This window comes from Equus asinus, chromosome 7 (assembly GCF_041296235.1).
Source record: "Equus asinus isolate D_3611 breed Donkey chromosome 7, EquAss-T2T_v2, whole genome shotgun sequence".
In the NCBI taxonomy this organism is placed as follows: domain Eukaryota; kingdom Metazoa; phylum Chordata; class Mammalia; order Perissodactyla; family Equidae; genus Equus; species Equus asinus.
The window spans coordinates 19144807-19168553 of NC_091796.1; the positions used below are offsets into that span (position 1 = coordinate 19144807).

The window sequence follows — 23747 nt, forward strand, 5'->3', positions numbered from 1 at the left end:
TACACAGAGATACTCCAGAGAAACTGAGTAATTATGTCATGAGTGTCTAATATAAAATAGTTCCTTTTCCTATTCTGAAAACAAAACATGGTCGGCACATTTGTGCCGTTAACTAGGCAAGCAAATTGGACAACTAAGGCAAAAGCATCCCCATAAGTAATAGTAATGGAAATGTCTGGAAAGTCCTTTGCCGCGTTGTGGCCGCGGTTCCTCCCATGGTCAAGGTGGCACACGCAAGGCGGGCCATTGTCCAGAGCGACCAGGGGTCCGGAGGTCTTCAGACACCCACCCGCGGCGCCGGTGCCGAGAGGCGGCTAGCGCAGCCCCCACCCTTTCTCGCCCTGGGGGCGGCCCCGCATGGGGGTGGGCTCCCCGCGGGAAGCGTGCCTTTGCCTGGCCCCGCCCCGAGGCCCGGCGGCGAATCAGCGGGCGCGCCGCGAGGGCGCAGGGCGCGGCCACGCGAGATAACGCGGCGTGGGTTGGCGGTTAGGTGCTGTGCGGCGCGGCGGTGGCGGGGCCCGCTGCTGAGCGCGCCGCCGCGGGAGGAACCCAGCTCCAGGGCTGCGGCTGCCCGGGGAATGATTTCGGTCGGCACCGACATGGCTGCGGCCCTGCGGTCTGTGGGCGCCCTCCTCCGCAATCGACGTAAGTGGAGGTGTCGCGGCCGCCGCCGAGGCCCGGGTCTCTGCGACGGCGGGGACACTGGGCGGCTCGCGCCGGGCCCCCCCTGGCCTGGGGCCTTTCGGGACTGGCGGTGGGCTGCGCAGGAAGCTGCGCTCGAAGGGGCGAGGGGCGTCACGGAAAGCGGACGGGCAAGGGGCCTTCTTCTGGGAGGGGTGAGAGGGGGAACGTGGGTGACCCGAGGGCCCTGGGAGGCCGCCAGGAGGGGTCCCCGAGTCCCTTCCGTCAGCTGGGTGGCTGCGAGCAGTGGCTGAACTCAGAGCCTTGGTTCGCATCTGTACAACCAGAATAATGATAGTCACAGGATTGGCGTGAGGAGTACGGGAGGGAGGGTGTGTTAAGGGCCTGCCACAGAGGGGACCGTCACGAAGACAGCATCACCTCCATCGCCATGTGCATCTGCCCTGGGATTCCCTCCCTGGTGTTGGGGGTTTCACTGTGCCCACTGCTGCTCTGCCTTAGCCCCTGGCATCAGCCAGTGTTCACTTGCTCTTGGCAGCAGAACCCACCCCGGGGCAGCCTGGGCTAGTGTTTTCTAGAGCTGCGTGGAGAACAAATAAGACCCATTGACAACACCACACGTTTCTGATGCAAACCGGGGATGTAAGTTGTGTCCACAGGAGGAGCTGGTGGGAACCTGGGTCAGACACACCTGTTTGGGACGCTAGCCTGCAGCCTTCCTAACTGACCCTTTGAGCAAGGTACTCAACCTGCCTTGAGCTTTGGTAAACGTAAAAGGAGAAAGGTAATACCTCATAGGCTTGCCATGAAAATGAACTGGATCCAGGTAAAGCCTGTATCAGTGCCTGGCACGCAGTAGATATGTCAGGACCTCAAAATGTTAAGATATTATGGAAAAGGCTGCCACATACGAAGATGCTTAATTAATGCATTTGAACAGTGACTGGACACAGACCTGACTTATTTTTCTAAGAAGTTCTCTAAGTCATCAGTCTGGCACCTACTGAGAGTGGGTGGAGAGAATCCACTCTGAACCTCCATATCTTATTACAGGTACTTTTGTTAGGAAAATAATAAGTACCCAGTGTACATTGAGGATCAGGTCACTAAGGGCACTAGGAGACCAAAGGCATTGTCTCTCAAAAAGGGAAGCACAGAGCCCGTAATGGGGCTGAAAGAAGGATCAAATTGATCTTTTCTTTCATCGACCCTTCTGTGGCAAAGTCTGACAGGCTCTAGATTTGAGGTCATGGAACAATATGAGAAACTTTAAATGATTGGCTGTCCAGGTTATAAATAACTTAAGTGGAAGGATTCAGAAACCATAACAGAGGTAGATTTGAAATCCAGTTGTATTATGGACTCTGATTTTAAGATGTAGTTATAAGACTGTAATCATGTTTGATATGAAAGGATGAGCATTATTTGGGTTAGAAAAAATTAAGTAGTATTTCTGCAAATGAATTCTGAAAGTAAAAGGAAAGCAAAGTTTTACACTCTACAATTTTAGCATATTACAGAATTAATGAGACGCTTCCTAGAGTGGGCTATATACTATATGTATATATTTTTTTTATTAGAAAGTTGCTAGAAAAATGAATTGTTTTTCTTTCCAAATTTTCTACACTGGGCATACATGGTTTTTTGTAATTAGAAAAAAAAAATTCTAGAATAATAAGAAAGAGTATCAGTGTTTAAGTAGAAGACAGTAGGACATTTTGGCTCCATACCAGAAAATAACAATTCTTTTTTTAAAGCCTCCTCCCCCAAGTACCTTTTGAAGTAATCTTCATCTTCTATGTGATAGAAAAGGGCTTTATCATAGTTACGTACTTGTGTACCTTGCTTTCTGCCCTCCCCCAAAATATCCAAAATACTAAATAATTTGGTTTTGGAGAACCAGTTGATAGCTGTGAACTTCGTAAGTCACAGGTATTCTTTTGAATGATTCACTTATTTGGGTTGTCCAGGATTGGTGAAGTTTCATTTCTTACATCATCTTTTCTTCTGCAGATCCCTCATTTTTGTAGCTTTCATTGTTTGTGGGCTTTTCAAAGGTAGACCGGTTGTTCATGTCAACAGTAGGGTTAGAAATACCCGGTCTTAGTTCATAAGTGGGCAAGTATTCTTACCTCCTGTTTAACCACATGTAGTGCGCCGAGCACTGTTCTTGGGGCTGGATGTAGATTTTTTTCTAATCTTCACAACAGCCCTGCAATGATGGCCTTATCACTCTTTTACAGATGAGAAAATGAGACTAGGAGTGGCTCAGGGAGTTGCCCAAGCTCTGCCACACAGCGTGTTGGTCTTATCTGGGATTTCTGCTTAGATCTCTCTGGCTCCAGAACACATACTCTAAACCACACAATGCTACCTCTGCCTTTGGATTTCTCTTCAGCTGTGAGCTGAGTATATTCAGGAGTTGATCCTTTGTTTGAATGATTACTTTAAATTCCGTCAGCTAGTTGAACACTAATCTTTTGGCAGAAGACACTCATTGTTTCTCTACAACCTTCAGATCACTAGGGGAGAGGTGTGTTTTAGAGAAGTCCTTGAGAGGTGGATGTATTAACCCTAAATCCTGAACGGAAAGGATCCATTATTAGCAGCATCCCCCTCCTCTGAGGATTTGTTCAACCACAGAGAAGAGAATTTTGTGACTGGAGGGCATGGCAATAGTTCGGCAGATCGAAAAGCTCCCAGCTCCCAAATTGTACTAGGAAATACTAATGTACTACTTGGAGACTCTAGTCTCATCCGTATTTTCCCCCACCCCTTTTTTAAGGTTCACAAGAGGAAATCTTATTTTATAACCAGCAGTCAAATTATGGAATGCCAAAGTTCTGTTCTCATACCCCATGGAATCTGATATAATCTCATTCCTATAAGGAATTGCTGGCGGCATTGCGACATGATTGAGAACCTGGTTAAATCTCATCATGCAGTTCAGAATTGAACTTGTCCAAAATAAGGAGATGTGAATTGGTTTGAGACTTCATTTGATATGTCAATCTTTGCACTTGCACTTTGAATTGATAAGGATTATTCAGCACAAGGTCATGTAATTGGCTCTGTTGGGAATGTGCACAATCTAGATAGTTGGAAATCTAAGTTGCCTGGAGATACCGTTCTCCTGTATTTCATAGACATGCTTGGTGATAAAAATCAGAGCAGGTGTAGTCGCTATGCTCTAGACACTTAGAAATGAAACTTATAAATGATTAATGCCAGCACTAATCGTGTGGCAGACACTGTGCAGAATGCTTCTCTGGTCTTATCTGCTGTGATCCTCACAAGGATCCTGATAGCAATGTGTCATCATTTTACAGCTGGGGAAACTAAGGCTCAGAGAGATTATAACCCGGCCCCAGTCACTTTACTAGTAAGTGGCAGAGCTGGATTCAGAGTCAGAGCTTCTGGTCCACAGCCAAGTTCCTCCCGTCAAAGGACCCCTTTGACTCACAAGTAGGAGGAGGGAAGCTGACTGATCTTGAGCTTGTTTTGAGCCTGTTAGTCTGAGAATGAGGAAGGGAGGTCATGTGTACAGTGTTGGGCTACAACTGAGTATGGCCCATGGATTCCTCAATTCAGGTGGGTTCTCCAAGCCCACCACTAACTCTTGTGCAGCCCCGGACAAGAGTTCAAATGGAGACCCATATAGCATACATGGAATAGTAAGCTGGCAAACTGAAATATATTCTCTTATCTTACACTGACAAACAGACCTTCATAATGACCTGGAACGGTGAGCTCTCAAACTCTTCTGAGTGCCTGCAGGAATGTGGAGGCCTTCAGAGAGTTGCCTGTGGGCTGCAGGCTTCCCTGCTTCTCTTCCCACTGCTGGCTCTGTCCCGCATTGTGAAGAGTTGTCCATACACATGTGTGGACACCCCAGTCTGTATGTTCAAGCTCCATTCTTGACCCTGCAGACAGCCACCTCTTGGCTACCCTTCAGGTCAAGAGTTGCTTACACTGATAGCATGATGAGCCTTCAGATGGATGGACCCAGGAAAAAGGCCTCTGCAGACCCTGGAGGTGGGGATGGGGCTTTGGAGCAAGGAATTCTGGGGTCCTGAGTACTGGCAGCCTGGTCAGGAATGTAGTGTATGGACTCTAGGGTTCCATGAATCCTTAGCTATGCAGGCCACATACTTGTCGGAGTCCAGGGTCAGTCCTGGGGTTCTCAGCACTGGTGCTTTATTGGAGAAGGCTTGTAGGTAGCCAGAGACCTGTGCAACTGGTTGAAAACTGACCCAGTTTCCAAGCGTTAAATCTGGTTCTTAACCTTGTCTGTAGGCTTCTCACCTTTCATATGAGCAGCATGCAGACTGCATGCTTGCATACAGTTTGCATCAGTAACTTTCATAACGTGCAGTGATTCTCATGAGGGATCATATCAAAGTTTATGACCAAAGCGGGGAAAGAAGGTGTGTTGTTTCTAAAAAGGCTCTCTGCAGGTCCTGATAAGTCATCCTAGGGGGCGCCACCACATTCCCTTAAGGGCCTTCACCTGCCTGCAGAGAAATGCTGGGAAAATCACCTCTGCTGTAGCATTTCTTTAAATTTTAAATCCAGGAATTGTGCTCTGAGGACCTCTTCAAAAGAAATTACTTTCCAGCTAGATTTCATTCTGCCACTTTAATTTTGTCACAGTAGTGCATGGCAGCTCAAGGGCCCGTCAGCCGTGGAGGTGCCAGTTGAATGCAGCCACAGCGGCAGGAGCGTCAGAAACAGCCCAACGTGCCAGAAGCCCCAAACCGCAAGTTCAACCTGGGGAGAGGTATGAGTCCAATTTTAGATGCTGATAAGGATTTTCTCTTTTTTGATGCAAATACCAGTGGGTACATGTGACTTAGGAGGAGCGTTGCTGGGAAACCCAGTATGGAAGGAGTGTTGTTATTTTCATGTGACTTAGGAGGAGCGTCGCTGGGAAACCCAGTATGGAAGGAGTGTTGTTATTTTCTTGGCTTCCTTTCAGTAGCTGTTAAACTACAGATTTCATCCCCATAGGACTTTTAAGATTTTTTTTGAATTTTTACAGATTTTTAAGTTATTATTTATTTTCCAGCTTTGTTGAGGTATGATTGACAAGTAAAAATCCCACAGGGCTTTTGTTAAAGGACACAGAGTTGAGTATAGTCTGCAAATTGTGTAGGAATTTACTTCTGGAATATGTCAGGTAACACAGATTATATGTATGCTGGAAATGTATTTGTGAACCTAACATAATTATACCTAGAAATGTATTATCCTGTACAGGATGAAGGATAGCTAATCTACCAAGAATTTCTATGGTAAACTCTACCATCGTTTTTCATCTGTTAACACAGTGAACATAATTATAAATGCCGTAATAAGATTTATAACTTATTAAAGAAATAAAGTACGTGTTTCATACCTCAGCTCTGCTGTTTGTGGGTGGACGTCAGCAGGCATGGTGTTGTTGCTGGGTGTCCTTCTCCCTAATAGAAACCACATCTGTTCTCAAGTCTTCCTCAGGTAGAGAGGCAACAGAAGACTATAAAGGGCAGTTATTTGAATGAGTACATAGAGAAAAATAGTGCACTTTGACACTAGGCAGAGTGAAAGAAAGAAAGTAGCTATGAACTATTAACACCTTCATCTTTCTCGTAGACGAGATGTTCTGTAAAAGTTATACAGCTTTGAAAATAAAGTAGTCTTATTTTGTGTTGTTTTACACTGTATAATCATGGGTACATTGAGCACTAAATAAACTGAGGTTTATAGGGATAGAGCATTAGGGGCGGGGCCCTAAATCCTCTTCCTTCAACTCTCTCTCCTCCTAAACGATGGAATCTGATGAGGAAGACAAGAAGCACAGACACTGTCTCCATCCTGGCGGCATGTTGAGCAGGCTACCCTTCCTCCTTGTCCCCCACAGTCCCTCGTTTCTCACCTCAGCCATAGTACAAAGTGCTCTAAGTACTTGGGGTACTTGGTGTAACCTGAAGAACTGATTCGATGTGGAACCTGGAAGAAAAATGATTTCAGTAATATATTATCCTAGTGGCAAAAGGCAATAATATAAGTAGCCTTAATATTAAATTATTAAAATTAAATAAGAATCTTAAAAAATGCAAATTCTATTAAGTAACTTTATATCGTGTTTATACAGAAGAAATAAGTTCATTTTAGAAAATACAGACAGGCAGAAAAGGATCAAAAAATCACTGATAATCTCACCACCCAATATTTTGTCTCTATATATCTATTAATATTCACTTAGTAGATATTTACCAAATGTGACAATACTACATCTACTATTTTTATAGCTTCCTCTTTATTTACTATGTCACCATATAAATATAAATATTATAAATTATTTTAACAGCTTAAGAGTAATTTAATAAATAATAATTTATTCAGTCCCATATTATGGGGGATATAGGTTATTTCTAATGTTTGGGTATTAGAGATGATGAAGTGGTGAGTCTCTTTGTGAATCATTCTTTTTTATTTTATTTTATTTTAATTAATTTTTTTTCTTGAGGAAGATTAGCCCTGAGCTAACATCCGCCGCCAATCCTCTACTTTTAGCTGAGGAAGAGCGGCCCTGAGCTAACATCTGTGCCCATCTTGCTCTATTTTATATGTGGGACGCCTGCCGCAGCAGGGCTTGATAAGCAGCGCATACATCCATACCTGTGATCTAAACCAGTGAACACGGGGCTGCCGAATTGGAGCGCTCAAACTTAACCACCATGCCACCTGGCCAGCTCCTCTTTGTGAATGATTCTGATGCTACACATTATGAAGGCATTTTGCTGTTTAGTGCTTAGACTAGACTAGACTAGATGATGCTAGACTGGACACTGCTAGACCAGGAGTCAGCACACTTGTTCTATAAAGGGCTAGACAGTAAACTTTTTAGGCTTCATGGACCATTTGGTCTCTTTTTGCTGCTCTTCAACTCTGCTGTTATAATGTGAGGGCAACCATAGATAATATGTAAACAAGCAGAGCTGTGTTCCAATAAAACTTTATTTATAAAAACAGGTAGTAGGGGAGGAGGGTGTGAATTTGGCATATGGCTGTAGTTTGCCAGACCCTGGTCTAGAGGCAGCTTAGATCCTCAGGCCAGTTACATCTCGTAGGTTTAATGAGGAGCTGGCATTTGTTTCTTTATCTTGATGCTGACTGTATATGGTAGAATAGAATTACTCTATTGCTTTATTAATTGATGAGCTTAAGTTTCTGTTATGTACAATTAATAGTTCAAAGGAAAAACCTGATATTTGAGAGTCTTAGAATATAAAAATGGCAAAATGTTGAAACCTTTTGAAATGAGAAGTTTTAAATGTTTTACTCTATACACTTTTACATTGAAACAAAGAGAACTTACCCATTCAGACCTTGGTCTCAGATGTGCTTTGTCTGGAGAGGAGAAGGGACAGAGTCTCTTGACTAAAGCTTTGCTCTTCACATTCTGGAATAGAGGGGTGTCAGACTACGGCTTACTAATGCGCCATTCGTCATGCACAACACCGTTTTGAGTTAAGTGCACGTGTATTTAGGTATTTTTAAACTGTGTGCATCTCTTTCATGTATAAGATGAACATGTTTTGCAAAACATAGGTTTGCAGGGCAGAGTAATGTCCCATTTAAAGCCACTCTTGTTCTGAGCTCAGGTGTTATAGATGAAAAACAGTTCTAAATCCCGTTTGCACATTGATACCCTCCGTGGCTTAGGTAAGTCTCTTAGCCTCGAGTTTCTTAACCAGTAATCTCTTAACTGGCAGCAATCCATGGAAAAATGTGCTTAATTTATTGTGAGTCACAGATTTTGAGGGTGAAAGACAGGATCCCAGGAGGGCACTGGTGGTCTAAGTAGAAAGATTAAGGGAATATTACAGTTTCACAATATAATGAATCTGGAATTTTGAGGTATAAAGAAAAGAAAACCAAATACCAGTTTGTTAATTCATTGATGGGACTTCTGGTCAGTGGGGGTGGAAAAGGTATAGAACAATGACATCTTCACAATAGTTGCTTAGTTTAGTAAAAGGAGGTTAAAGTCCCTTCCTCTAAAACAGTGGTTCTTAAGAGAGGGTGGGGGAGCGTTTTGCAGCCTGGGACATATTTGACAGTGTCTGGAGACATTTTTGGTTGTCACAGCTGGGGTGGGGTGGGTGGTATTGCCATCTAGTAAGTAGAGGCCAGGGTTGCTACTGAACCTCCTACAGTGCACAAGACAGCCCCCACAGCAAAGGATGATCCAGCCAGAGTGTGAGTAGTGCTGAGGTTGAGAAACCCTAGTCTGAGACCATGATGTGAAAAGTGAACTTAGTTAATCTTTATAATGGGGTCTAAATGAGAAAATCCCTGACTTCATTGTAATGGAACTTTTCCCTTTCCCTATGAATTGGTTCTTATTTTGAAAATTTAGGCTAAGAATTCATATTTACACTTTATTCACCTACAGTGTGTGTGATCAGGAAAATGGTTTCCACCTGTATAAATTTAACATACTGTGCTGCCTAATATTATTGCCAAATGTTGTTAACAATTGTTTAAAAATTGCAATTCGAATGTCATCATATCTTTAGTTTTAGAACACATTAAGAATAATCTTCCAAAAGAGAGCCATCTTGACAGCATTGGCTTAGTTACTATGGTAGCTAGAGGTGGTCTTGATGGAGGAGATTTAGAAAATGCATTTGTAATAATGGTGTTTTAGATAAACGTCAGGCTGCTTATTTCTCAGCTGCTTTATCGAGAGTGAATGGAGAGTAGATCCATGCAACAGAATATTATTTAGCCATAAACAGGAAAGAAGGACTGATTCAGCCTACACCCTTGAAAATTTTATGCTAAGTAAAGGAAGCCAGGCACAAAAGGCTATCTATTATATGATTCTATTCCTATGAAATGTCCTAAATAGACAAATACATAGACCTAGAAAGTGGATTGGGGAGTTGCTGGGGCTGAGGGAGAAAGGGTGATGAGTATAAGGTTTCTTTGTGGGGTGGTGAAAATGTTCAGGAATTAGATAGTTGTGATGGTTGCATACCCTTGTGAATATATTAAAAGCCACTGAATTGTAAAGTTTAAAATGTCAGATTTTATGGTGTGTGAATTATATCTAAATTTTCTAATGCAAAAAAAAAAAGGATGAATGAAGAAACACTCCTTGTCCTTTAGTTCTGCAGCTGCAGACTCATTCACTGCCATCAGTGGCCACCGTTCATGGGAACACACAGGCCCCCAGTTCTCCACAGTACTGTCTCAGGCTCTGACCTCATAGTTCAGAATCTCTAGTCGTGGTCTTCTGTGGCTCCCAGAAGCACACAGCAGGCTCTCTGTCTGCTCCAGCTTCACTTTGCCCCCTGGTGGGGTTAGGGAGTAGAGAACTCCTCCTGGACTGGCTCACCTTGGGCTATGTAGGCTCCAGAGCTGCTCTGGATTTTAGAAGTGTGCATTTTTGCCATCTTTTTGTGTTTTTAATTTCCCAGAAGCTGCTTGACCTAAAACTTTTGTTACAGAGTTTTGCTTTCTTTTCGCTATTTCTTCTTACTCATTCAGTGCTTGATTCTTTAGCCTGGGACTAATTTGAGTAAGTTAGAGCAGTGTCTTACAGGAATTACCTAACCCGTGGATTTAGATGAAGAATGGAGGGCTGAGTGTAAAGTGAGAACTGTAGTTTATTATAGCGGGAGACACTGAAGAAGGACTAAGAAGAAGGCAGGCTCTGGAGAAGGAGGCAGAGTAGTAAGAAATCATTTGTCAGTAGTAAATAATTGACTAAAGAGAAAGGAGCAGAGTGGGAGATGGGTTGGTATACTGTGGAGGTTTAATGGCTTCTCTGTGTCTAATAGAACTTACTGTGTGCCAGATCATGCTAAATGACTAAGGACATTATCCATTTAATTCTCAAAACAACCTTTTGATGTGGGTGGTGGACTCTTTATTTTACAGATGAGGATACTAAAGTTTGGAGAGGTCAGGTAACCTGTGTATCCATAAGGCTTTCACATGAACAGGTGCTTCAGCTGCAGGACAGTTTTAGATTTCTCTCGTGACTTTCAGTCCCTGAAGATTGGGATCTTGGTGCAGCGCTGCCAGTTTAATAGGGAAACATTTCGAGCCTGCTGAAGGTTGGTGCCTTGGATGGAGCTAGGACATGAAGGCCAGAGTCTGAGCTGGGACCATGCAGAACTGGAGGCCTCCTGCATTTGCAGATAGGTAGCCACGTGATGGCAGTGAAAAGATCTGTATGTTTTTACCTTTGCTTCGAACAGATTAGATGAGAGTTTGCTAGCTGAACCAAGATTCTACCCTAAAGGAAAATAAGAAGTATTACAAATCAACTGTTGCATTTTATTTGTAGAAAGCCGAAAACAGGAATATTAATGCTGAACATGGGAGGCCCTGAAACCCTTGGAGAAGTTCATGACTTCCTTCTGAGGCTCTTCTTGGACCGAGACCTCATGACACTTCCTATTCAAAAGTAAGATACACATAAACACTTGCATTTGTTCATAACTTGTGCAATGTGTTTTGCCTTACATGTATCTCAGTTCTATAGTTTCAAAAAAATAAATGGTTTTAATGCATATCTGGTAGTGGCTAGAGCAGCATTATTATTTTCTATTAGATATAAGAAGGATATGCTCTTTTTTCGTTTAAAATAAGTTTTTGTAATGAAAAATTTATGAATGCATAGGATAAAAAAATGCAAATAGAATAAACTGTTCAAAGTAAAAAGCAAATGTGTCTTTCACCTTGGCCTCTAGTCTCCCAGTTATCCACCCTGGAGGAAATAGTCCATGCATATCTAGTCCTTCATACATACACACACATGTTTAGGTTGTTTACAGTGTTACAGTGAACATTCTTGTGTACATATCTTTGCTCACATATGCAAGTACATCTGTAGAATTAATATGCATTTTCTTAAATTAAGACGAATGTGTACTTCCTAATATTTTATATGTCCTAGTTCCTGCTAGGTTCAGGATCAAGAGGTGTGAAGATAGTGGCTGGCACATGTCCAGCGTCTCTGCACAGGTGTTTGGTGTCCTGAATCTTCAGGGTGTGCTGGTGGAACAACTTGTGGGCAGAGGCGGCTATGCCTCAGAGAGTGTCTAGTTTTGTGTCTCTAATCTAGGCCAAATTGCTGGCTGTTGTCAGTGACCTCAGGGTTCTGTTTCTAAAGGCTTGATCTTGTCAGGCTCTTCTTAAAATTTTGCTTATCTTTTCTTTATTGAGAAGAAAATGTTTCTGAGGTTGCTAATGTGGAATAAAATTTACTTCCCTACATGTTAAATGATTTAGTAAGCTGGCACCAATCATCGCCAAACGCCGAACCCCCAAAATTCAGGAGCAATACCGCAGAATTGGAGGCGGATCCCCCATCAAGATGTGGACTTCCAAGCAAGGAGAAGGCATGGTAAAGCTACTGGACGAGTTGTCCCCACACACCGGTACAGTGTTTCTTTTTTTTTTTTTTTTTTTTTTATTAATGTTATGATGGATTACAAGCTTGTGAAATTTCAGTTGTACATTTTTGTTAGTCATGTTGTGGGTACACCACTTCCCCCTCCGTACCCTCCCCCCACCCCCCCTTTTCCCTGGTAACCACCGATCAGATCTCCTTCTCAATATACTAATTTCCACCTATGAGTGGAGTCATATAGAGTTCGTCTTTCTCTGACTGACTTATTTCGCTTAACATAATGCCCTCGAGGTCCATCCACATTGTTGTGAATGGGCCAATTTCGTCTTTTTTTATGGCTGAGTAGTATTCCATTGTGTATATATACCACATCTTCTTTATCCAATCATCAGTTTCTGGGCATGTAGGCTGGTTCCACGTCTTGGCTATTGTAAATAATGCTGCGATGAACATAGGGGTGCAACGGACTCTTGAGATATCTGATATCAGGTTCTTAGGATAGATACCCAGTAATGGGATGGCTGGGTCATAGGGTATTTCTATTTTTAACTTTTTGAGAAATCTCCATACTGTTTTCCATAGTGGCTGTACCAGTTTGCATTCCCACCAACAGTGTATGAGGGTTCCTCTTTCTCCACAACCTCTCCAACATTTGTCGTTCTTGGTTTTGGATGTTTTTGCCAATCTAACGGGGGTAAGGTGATATCTTAGTGTAGTTTTGATTTGCATTTCCCTGATGATTAGCGATGATGAACATCTTTTCATGTGTCTATTGGCCATATTCATATCTTCTTTTGAGAAATGTCTGTTCATGTCCTCTGCCCATTTTTTGATCGGGTTGTTTGTTTTTTTGTTGTTAAGCAGTGTGAGTTCTTTGTATATTATGGAGATTAACCCTTTGTCGGATAAGTGGCTTGTAAATATTTTTTCCCAATTAGTGAGCTGTTTTTTTGTTTCAATTCTGTTTTCCCTTGCCTTGAAGAAGCTCTTTAGTCTGATGAAGTCCCATTTGTTTATTCTTTCTATTGTTTCCCTCAACTGAGGAGTTACAGTGTCCGAAAAGATTCTTTTGAAACTGATGTCAAAGAGTGTACTGCCTATATTCTCTTCCAAAAGACTTATTGTCTCAGGCCTAATCTTTAGGTCTTTGATCCATTTTGAGTTTATTTTGGTGTGTGGTGAAAAAGAATGGTCGATTTTCAATCTTTTGCATGTGGCTGTCCAGTTTTCCCAGCACCATTTGTTGAAGAGACTTTCTTTTCTCCATTGTAGGCCCTCTGCTCCTTTGTCGAAGATTAGCTGTCCATAGATGTGTGGTTTTATCTCTGGGCTTTCAATTCTGTTCCATTGATCTGTGCACCTGTTTTTGTACCAGTACCATGCTGTTTTGATCACTGTAGCTTTGTAGTATGTTTTGAAATCAGGGATTGTGATTCCGCCGGCTTTGTTTTTCTTGCTCAAGATTGCTTTAGCAATTCGTGGTCTTTTGTTCCCCCATATGAATTTTAGGATTGTTTGTTGAATTTCTGTGAAGAATGTTCTTGGGATTCTGATTGGGATAGCATTGAATCTGTATATTGCTTTGGGTAGTATGGACATTTTAACTATGTTTATTCTTCCAATCCATGTGCAAGGAATGTCTTTCCATCTCTTTATGTCATCGTCAATTTCTTTCAAGAAAGTCTTGTAGTTTTCATTGTATAGATCCTTCACTTCCTTGGTTAAGTTTATCCCAAGGTATTTTATTCTTTTCGTTGCGATTGTGAATGGGATAGAGTTCTTGAGTTCTTTTTCTGTTAGTTTATTGTTAGTGTATAGAAATGCTACTGATTTATGCACGTTAATTTTATACCCTGCTACTTTGCTGTAGTTGTTGATTATTTCTAATAGTTTTTCTGTGGATTCTTTGGGGTTTTCTATGTATAAGATCATGTCGTCTGCAAACAACGCGAGTTTTACTTCTTCGTTACCTATTTGGATTCCTTTTATTTTTTTTTCCTGCCGAATTGCTCTGGCCAGCACCTCCAGTACTATGTTGAATAGGAGTGGTGAAAGTGGGCACCCTTGTCTTGTTCCTGTCCTCAGAGGGATGGCTTTCAGCTTTTGTCCATTGAGTATGATGTTGGCTGTGGGTCTATCATATATGGCCTTTATTATGTTGAGGTACTTTCCTTCTATACCCATTTTACTGAGGGTTTTTATCATAAATGGGTGTTGGATCTTGTCGAATGCTTTCTCTGCGTCTATTGAGATGATCATGTGGTTTTTGTTTTTCATTTTGTTGATGTAGTGTATCACGTTGATTGACTTGCGGATGTTGAACCATCCCTGTGTCCCTGGTATAAATCCCACTTGATCATGGTGTATAATCTTTTTGATGTATTGCTGTAATCGGTTTGCCAAAATTTTGTTGAGGATTTTTGCATCTATGTTCATCAGTGATATCGGCCTGTAGTTCTCCTTCTTTGTGTTGTCCTTGTCAGGTTTGGGGATCAGAGTGATGTTGGCTTCATAGAATGTGTTAGGGAGTTCTCCATCTTTCTCAATTTTCTGGAACAGTTTGAGGAGAATAGGTATTAAGTCTTCTTTGAATGTTTGGTAGAATTCTCCAGAGAAGCCGTCTGGTCCTGGACTCTTGTTTTTGGGGAGGTTTTTGATTACCGTTTCTATTTCCTTACTTGTGATTGGTCTATTCAGATTCTCCATTTCTTCCTGATTCAGTTTGGGGAGATTGTAGGAGTCTAGGAATTTGTCCATTTCTTCCAAGTTGTTCAATTTGTTGGCATATAGTTTTTCATAGTATTCTCTTATGATCTCTTGTATTTCATTGGTATCTGTTGTGATTTCTCCTCTCTCATTCCTGATTTTATTAATTTGCGCTTTCTCTCTTCTTTTCTTGGTGAGTCTGGCTAGGGGTTTGTCAATTTTGTTAATTCTTTCGAAGAACCAACTCTTTGTTTCATTGATCCTTTCTATTGTCTTTTTTGTTTCAATATCGTTTATTTCTGCTCTTATTTTTATTATTTCCCTCCTTCTACTGACTCTGGGCTTTGTTTGTTCTTCTTTTTCTAGTTCTGTTAGGTGTCGTTTGAGGTTGCTTACGTGAGCTTTTTCTTGTTTAGTGAGGTGAGCCTGTATTGCGATGAATTTCCCTCTTAGGACTGCTTTTGCTGCATCCCAAATGATTTGGTATGTCCGGTACAGTGTTTCTTAATTAGCATCTCACTAGGGTTTCTTTTTCAAAGTAGTTAGAAATTCAAAACACTCTTGGATGCCAAATGCAGTTCTTTGTCCCAGCAGCTCTCGATTTGTGGGGGTTCCCATGTGATGCACAGTCATTTAACTCAGTTCCTGAGGCATTATCCTTTGTCCTTGGCAGTGTAGCCTTTTCTGTTACTTCCTTATGTTGCAAATAAAAAAGCTAGAGATTTGGAACATTAGTTTCGAAAGGAAGTTTGAGGTGTGTGTTAGGTTGAGTAGATTAATAGGAAGAGGCTACATATCATGAATAAAAGGTGCACATATCATGCCCTGGAAGAAATTTTCTGGAAATGGATTGAGGCTGCTGCTTATTGCCTTTTCTTTCTGTGTGAATAGCTATTTAGATCAACATTTAGAGCACAATTAGCTAGTTGTCACTGAAGCCATGAGATTCTAAGCAACTTTTCAGCAAGTGCTTTCAGCTCTCAGCAATGCCACCATTGTGAGGCATTTAAGTGCCCTGTTGGACGTGACACTAAAAAGAGGATTGCATTTGGTAACTGTCCTCTGAGAACCTCTAACGCAGAATCATCACATGCAGAATGAAACACTACAGGAGTGAACTGTAAGCGCATATGTAATCGCATTCAAGACACCGTAGATTGCAGGTCACATATTGTCCTTGTATAATACTAAGACACAAAAACTCTGCCAGTTAATTTTAAGACAGTGTCTATTGTATATGCGGACCAATAGGAGAAATGTTAAAACAAAAAATGTGCATCTTAGGACACATGAAATACATTAATTGCAGATATATTTTAGGGCTTCAGGATTGGGAAAGGAGTGTGACACAGTGGAGACTTGCAAAGGGCAGCCCTACTAGGCAGGACCAAAAGCATTTCCTTTTCTGAGAAGACGACACTGAGCATCAGCCCGAGTTGCTGTCAGGATCCACCGTTTCACATCACACGCAGGGACAAAGGGCTCTAGCCCTCAGCAGATCATCTCACTTGGAAAATTGTTCAGTTGTGCTTCTGAATATTAGGTTTGCTTCCTGCCTTCCCTTGTGGCTCAGGGGCGTGTCTTATACAGTTCAGGCACACATGCCACAGTGAATCTTCTAAAATGTTTGTTGAGGGGAAACTTGGCTGACCTCTACTCACGCTTACTTCATAGAGAACAAACTCTCTGGTTATTAACAGTTTATCATGATAAAAGGCTTAGTGTGAATCAGATCTGCAGTTGCTATGCTGTTTTCAGTGGAAAAAGGAGGTGGGGGGGTGCCATGTTTTCTGTGATGTGTTAGTATAGTGCCCATAACCATATAGGACTGTTGCAGAGTTGTCAGACTTGAAAAAGGATTACAGATGGAAGGCATGCTTCCCGCCGCCTCCGCTGTCTGGTGAGGCCGCTGGGTTGTCCAGATCAGACAAGCCAGTGGTGGCCCTGGCCTCCCAGGTTGTCCTGGAAAGAGTCCCATGGAATGACCTGGATTTAATCCAGTGTCCCACTTATTATGAAACATCTGATCATTTTATTATTTTTTTTAAATGCAGAGTTTATATAACAAGCCAATTTTTGCCAAATTCCCATTCTAATAGGAATTGTTAATAATGATCAACAACATCTAACATGGTACTTAGTAGATGCAGTTTTTAAGGAATATAATTCAGTTGAGACCACGACTGGTTAAGGTAGGTGTTATCTCCCTTACAGAGATGAGGAAATAGACACAGTTAAGTAACTTAACCAAAGTCGTACAACTTGTACCTGATACTGGCCAGTCTGGTTTAGAGCATAACTTTCAACTGCTCTGTAATTCCTTTCTATGCAAATCCCTGTTCTACAAATTTATATCAGTTGGGATTCTGACTTTATGATCGTATGATCATTTTAATATGTGGCCATTTAGTCCAAAGAGAGGAAGTTACAAGCATCTAGACTCTACGATTAGTTATCTCCTTCTTTGATAGGGACCAAAGAATAATAATATCCACTTCATATTTTCATAGTCAAAATTGTAAGAGTAATTTTTTAAAAAAAAATCAGTTATTAAGCATTCTATCTTATAGAGACCTATATGGAAACAAAAAGCTATTATTCTTCATTATAACTTTGGGGATAAGTTTAGGGTAGCCATGAAGCACAAATCATCTTGGTGGCTTGCCTGTCCAGTCACTAAATCGTTACTAATGTGGCAAGAAATCATCTTTCTCTCTTCTTTCACTTGCCCATCTGATCACTCCCTCACCCACTCTTTCATCCATTAATTCCCACATCCATCCATTCCTCTTCCATCCACCCGCCACCAGATACTTATAAGCACTGACCACATGTCAGGTATCATGACGAGGGATAAAGTAGTGAATAAGTCGTGCCCTTACCTCCATGGAGCTAAGTTTCCTGGTAGTTTGCACAAAGGCAAGAAGTAAATTCTCTTGGGGCTGCTTTTGAGTTCTTTGGATCTTGGAACTTTGTCCAGGGCCAGGTCCTGGGAGGGCATTGGTACTGGTGACCCTTTGGCCAATCACCATCCTTTGTGGCCCAAGCTTGGGACTCTCTGAGGCAGGCAAGTTAAAGTACTACTTTCTCCTGCATGGTGGATGACTAACTAATCATTTTGGCAGACCTGCTTTGAGGGTATGGTAGTGGTGCTTAATGAAGCCCAAGACCACCCACTCATTCGTTTATCAGTGGCCCAGTGAGTGCCCTGCACTGTTCAGAGTCGAAAAGCCTGGTTTCTACTTAGAAGTTGTTTCCAGTTTAGTGGGACCTTGCTGCTGCAGGCCAGTCTGCCTAAGGGGCAGAGAGAAAATCGTTTGAAGATGCATTGGAGGAAGTTGCTGGTCCTCCTGCTCTTGCTCCACTGAGTGGACCTGAAGCTCGGCGATGAAGTACCCAAGTGCTTCTTAGGGTGGGAATAGCAGTCAGTTCCCTCCCTCCCCACTTCGTGCTGCTTTTCCTGCCTGCTTTCTGGTTTCTTTGTTTCTCCCTCTCTTCATCTCTTTCTTCTTCCTCCTGTCTTCTTATATTTTCTTTTCTACAAAATTATAAAGTTTGCTTTTGAACTATGTCTATTTGTTTATGTCTATTTGGAAAAGCTCTTTTTAGGCAAAAAGTGAGGATTACAAACATAAGAATGTTTAATACTCCCATTTTTTAGGGAAATAGTTGCTGCTTGGTAGCCAGTATAGAAATTTTGAGACCTGCACTGACTTTGCATAGAATTGACCAACTGACTAATACAGTGAGTTTCAGTCCTGTCCCGCTTGCCTGTCCATCATACGACTGTGTGTGTCTCTCGATGATGGGGATGGGTTCTGAGAAATGTGTCGTTAGGCAATTTCATCGTCGTGTGAGCATCACAGAGTATAGTTACACAAACCTAGATGGTATCGCCTACTACACACCTAGGCTTTGTGGAACTCATCTCATGGGACCACCGTCGTATATGTGGTCTGTTGTTGACTGAAGCGTTGTCATGCAATGCATGACTGTATGTGAGGGAATTTAACTTGGAATTGGTTTCATATAGTTACATTACATTGCAGTAATTTAGGGACTACAGAAAGAAATAGATGAGAAGTGTAATCCTTTCATGAAAAGTCTAAATATAAAAATATAAAAAATTTTAGTTATGTAGATTATAACTGCTTTTAATGAAGTTATAGGTAAGTGCTACTCAGTAGAATAATTTCGTTGTTCTTTATAAAATGCATAACAGAGAGGAGCATGGGTTCTTGTTCAGATTCAGATGGAGCTGGCTTCCCCATGCCTGGTTGTCTGATTCCAGGCATGAAATCATGTTGTGTGATTACTCACCCGACTAAAGCTCCTCTTGAAAATGGGGATAACAGAACTCAACTCCTTGGATCATTGTGAAAATTAAATAAGATAATCCTGGAAGGCATTAGTGTGGTGCATAGTACATGACACTCAGTAAATGTGAGCTTGTTTATAATTCGTCATTGGCATAGGGTTCATGATCTAATACAAATTAAAGGCATCATGCTATATGTATTTCAAACCTTTGTCTCAGGGAGTCATGTTCAAATCAAACATTTGAGGTATTGTACTTGCTAAATTAATGGACTGGAAATTAATGAAGTTTTGCTGTTTAAATATCTGGTTTTTCTGTTCAGTCCTTTTTTCCTTTTGTAGTTCTCACTGGAGAGTATTCACTGGGTAGCCGCTCTGAGGGTAGACTAGGCCAGGCCAGCAAGTAGTGTGTTTTGAACTCAGTCTGGCCAGATGTGGTGCTGGTTAACACCCAGGAGGCTCCTTCTCCCCACGCTCTGCTGGGGACAGCCAGCTGCAGTGGGAAATCTATCCTGACCAGCAAGGAGCCTCTGTGAACACTTGTTGTTTCCTCAGGATAGGCCCAGTCAGAGAGAGCACATTGTCACTTTCTGTAAAATGTGTTTTTGGAGGCCATCATTAATTGGACAGTTTAGAAAGCATTATCTGTTCTTGCCAGAGTATTCAACTGTCTCTCACTTCAAAATGTGGTCACCACCCTGCGTTTATGTGTGAGGGCAGCCTCTCCACCTTTCTTAGGCTGCAATATTTCAGGAACTCTCAGACCCTAGGCATTTAGGCTGCAGCTTCCCAGTACTGCACAGGTGAAAAGAACATGTGGGGAGCTGGTTGACCTGCAGCATTGGGGGCTCTTCTTATATCAGTCTCATAAGTGTATTGTCTCAAAATAGGTTAGAAAGCAGATTCCACTTCAACCTCAGCTCAGCTCACCAAGAGCTCCTTAAAAATGGACTTGGTGAGGGGCAAGCCCAGTGGTGTAGTGGTTAAGTTTACATGCTCTGCTTTAGCAGCCCAAGGGTTCACGGGTTCGGATCCTGGGCGTGGACCTACACACTGCTCATCAGGCCATGCTGTGGTAGTGTCCCACATACAAAATAGAGGAAGATTGGCACAGATGTTAGCTCAGGGACAACATTCCTCAAGCAAAAAGAGGAAGATTGGCAACAGATGTTAGCTCAGGGCCAGTCTTCCTCACCACTCCCCCCAAAAAAGATGGACTTGCTGATATTGTGATAGTTGGCAGTTTAGCATGAACCCCATAATCTTTCAACAGTCAGTCATTTGGAGTTGGCTTCCAGGGTCACTCTGCTGTGTTCTAACTGCAGTTCACCATATTTTATGCAAGAGACCATAAAATTGGTGACTTAGAAGGGACAGACAGCTGAGAATGATTCTGTTTACACCCTTCCTTCCTCTTTTTGTAGACCCCAACCAGAGAATATCTAATCAGACTCCTTCCCATGTACAGACATACTTCTCTCTTCCATCGGTATTCTGCTTCTGTCCTTGGTAACATGCTCCGTTGATTCACAGTTCCCTGGGTCAAGTTATTGAGGAAATTTTATATATATATAAAACATAATGGGTGTGTGTATATATAATGCTCCTGCTAATGCTTGAACAGTAATAGCATCTTAGATTTACTATTACTTAATGTTTATGTAGTGTGTTCTCCATATCATCCCTGGGTATAAGTTAGTGTAATTCTATGAAAAGACAAGGAAGCAAGGCTGGGTCACTTTAGGAAACTTTCAGTTTTATGATTTTATAAATGCCTAAGAAATTGAGTGGTTGTAGATGCTTTTAAAATATAGGGGGGAAAATACAAGAGGATAAAGGAGGAGATAGAAGAAGGGATTGGTAAAGTGATGGGGGAAGGAATGCAAAGATGTGTGCTGACTTGAGCCATTTAGGTGTCAAGAGCAATTATTTTAAATCCCAGTTGGTGCCTCCAATTTAAGAATTGTTGTTGGGGGGCCGGCCTGGTGGCGCAGCCGTTAAGTTTGTGCGTTCCGCTTTGGCGGCCCGGGGTTCGCCGGTTCAGATCCTGGGTGCAGACATGGCACCGCTTGGCAAGCCATGCTGTGGTAGGCATCCCACATATAAAGTAGAGGAAGATGGGCATGGATGTTAGCTCAGGACCAGGCTTCCTCAGCAAAAAGAGGAGGATTGGCAGCAGTTAGCTCAGGGCTAATCTTCCTCAAAAAAGAAAAAAAAGTTGTTGGATTTTTTTCATATATTAAATGAGGAGAGTCATTTCAGTCATTTGTTATCAATAAACTTTTGTTGAGGATCTCCAGTTTTATACAAACTCGGTGATCTGGGGTGTGAGGGAACAGGAGGAGGGAACTCCAGTGGTGGAAGCAGGCTGGGGGCATGGAAGGAGCATGGGCTTTGGGGTGAGGAGACCCATGTTATAATTTCAGCCCCACCATCTGCCAGGTGTGACTTTGGGCGGGTTCATTAACCTTTGAGAGTCTCTGTTTCCTTATCTGAAAAATGGGGTCTAAATGAGAAAAAAAAAAGTTAAATTTTTACCCTGGTATCTGGTACATAAGAGGAGGTGCACTTGAAGAATAAGTGCTGGTTCTTTCTTCCCTCCTCCTGAGTCTCTCTTGTCTCAGCCAAGAGCAGAGAATAAGACACAGAAGCTTAAGTTTTAAAAACCATGTGCTGGGGCCAGCCCGGTGGCACAGTGGTTAAGTGCGCACGTTCCGCTTTGGTGGCCTGGGGGGGTTCGTTGGTTTGGATCCCGGGTGCAGACCTGGCGCCGCTTGACAAGCCATGCTGTGGTAGGTGTCCCGCATATAAAGTAGAGGAAGATGGGCACGAATGTTAGCTCAGGGCCAGTCTTCCTCAGCAAAAAGAGGAGGATTGGCAGCAGTTAGCTCAGGGCTAATCTTCCTCAAAAAAATTTTAAAAAAGTAATGCTTGATAATTACTATTACTAGTATAGTAAAAAAAAAAAAAAAGTGCTAAGTAAAGGTGTGTCTGGTGGAGTGAGGAGGTTGATCCCAGAAAATAGTGATTAAAAGTCCATGTACTAGCTGAAGCCTGGATAAAATCCAAGGAATATTCTAAACTAGACACACTATCAGCATCACAGGAAGTTAGGTTAACTGTTCTTTGTTCTGGGCGTTGCATTGTGTTTGGCAATTCCGAGGAATCTATATAAAGATTAATACTTTCTCTTTTCCACACATGCTTCCTAATAGCCCCTCACAAATACTATATTGGATTCCGGTATGTCCATCCTTTAACAGAAGAAGCAATTGAAGAGATGGAGAGAGATGGGCTTGAAAGGGCTATTGCTTTCACACAGTATCCACAGTACAGCTGCTCTACCACAGGTAAGGGCTTCTCTTTGACAGTGGGAGGGAGGATATGGTCCTGGAAGAGATAACCAGGGAAGCTGAGTGCAGAATGAAAGGATAAATCATTCTCTATTTGAATGGCAAATCCAACCTGTCTGCTTTAAACACGAGAGTTCAGGTCAGTCCATTTGAAATCTCATGGTTCATCTATCCCTTGAGTTATTGGCCAGTGGGCTGAGAATTACAAATGGTAGGTGGGAGGTGGTGGCTGCTAGTGTTCTGTGCTTTAATGCAGTCGTGTAATAGATCAGTAATGAACCTTGAGCCACTTTCCATGTTTGTGTAATAAACCTTATTTTTATGGCTACCCTAATATTCTTATTAATGTAGCAAAGATGGTAGCTGCTTTCATTTTGAAAGCAGAGGTGCTCATACAATGTAGGAAATATTGGTATGTTTTTTTGTTATGCTTCAGTTATGGGTTGGTTACTGGTTAAACCAATGCCCAGTGTGAGGTTCCCTTTGTAAACTTCTCTTAGTGGTGTAGATTTTGGAAAATATTACTACTTGTTGTTTCTTATATATTTAATTGGAGCTGGAGAGTAGTCTGTGTTTGCCGATCGCTGTATCATTAATTGTAGGTAAAGCTTCTACTGTCACACACAAATACATTTTCATTCTATATAAATACATTTTGTTTTATTTCAAGGATTGAGGTCAGCTCATTTTTACTCACAAATAGCTTTTGTATATTATTATCTATTATTTCTGTTTCTGTAAGGAGAATCAAAACTACTGGAACGCATATTCACAGCCCGTTGTGTGCTTTAAATATTTGTTCAAAGCACCTATGAAAATGCCTGAGTTCTCAGAAACCCTCAAGAGTCTGAGCTGTGATTTATTTTGGAAATGTACCTCTGCAACTTCAAAATAGTAATCTATTGTTGGAGAATGAATCAGAGTTTATAAATTTCTAAACCCTACTTTTGCCTTGCTTTAAAAAATATACCTGAACATGTAAATGTCTGCTCTCAAAATTAGACACGTTAAGAAGATGGTTATTTGTATGACAAAGGATTGACTACAGGTTTCATTTCACAGCTGGCTCTACTAGTGTGTCAAACGTCAGTGTCTGTGCAGTTGTTCTCCAGGACACTCGTGTGTAGGGGCAGGTACATCTTCGCTTGCTTCAGAGATTTGAAAGCCTTTGGGAAGCACAGTCTTTCTTTGAGGGCGCTAGAGTGTCATTTATCTAGTACATCATTTAGACACACACCGTTGTGGCAGGGCCGGTGTATTCTATGTATCAATCACAAGCAATTGTTTAATTTATGTTTGCCCCTGAGTTACTA

The 23747-nt window shown here is 41.9% G+C and overlaps 1 protein-coding gene across 5 annotated transcripts in view; it reads left to right on the top strand.

Annotated features, from left to right (window-relative positions):
- Window positions 1-412: 412 nt before the first annotated feature.
- Window positions 413-23747, top strand: part of FECH (ferrochelatase) — a 36903-nt gene continuing 13568 nt past the window's right edge. For 2 of the 5 annotated variants that reach the window (XM_070512975.1, XM_070512977.1), the window contains exons 1-5: window positions 433-645; window positions 5296-5422; window positions 10991-11110; window positions 11938-12086; window positions 22297-22431. In XM_070512975.1, the coding sequence (XP_070369076.1) occupies window positions 579-645; window positions 5296-5422; window positions 10991-11110; window positions 11938-12086; window positions 22297-22431 (598 nt within the window). In that variant the 5' untranslated portion in view covers window positions 433-578. Of the gene's footprint in view, window positions 646-5295; window positions 5423-10990; window positions 11111-11937; window positions 12087-22296; window positions 22432-23747 lie in introns of all 5 variants that reach the window. The other 3 variants (XM_070512976.1, XM_070512978.1, XM_070512979.1) reach the window with 3 other exon arrangements.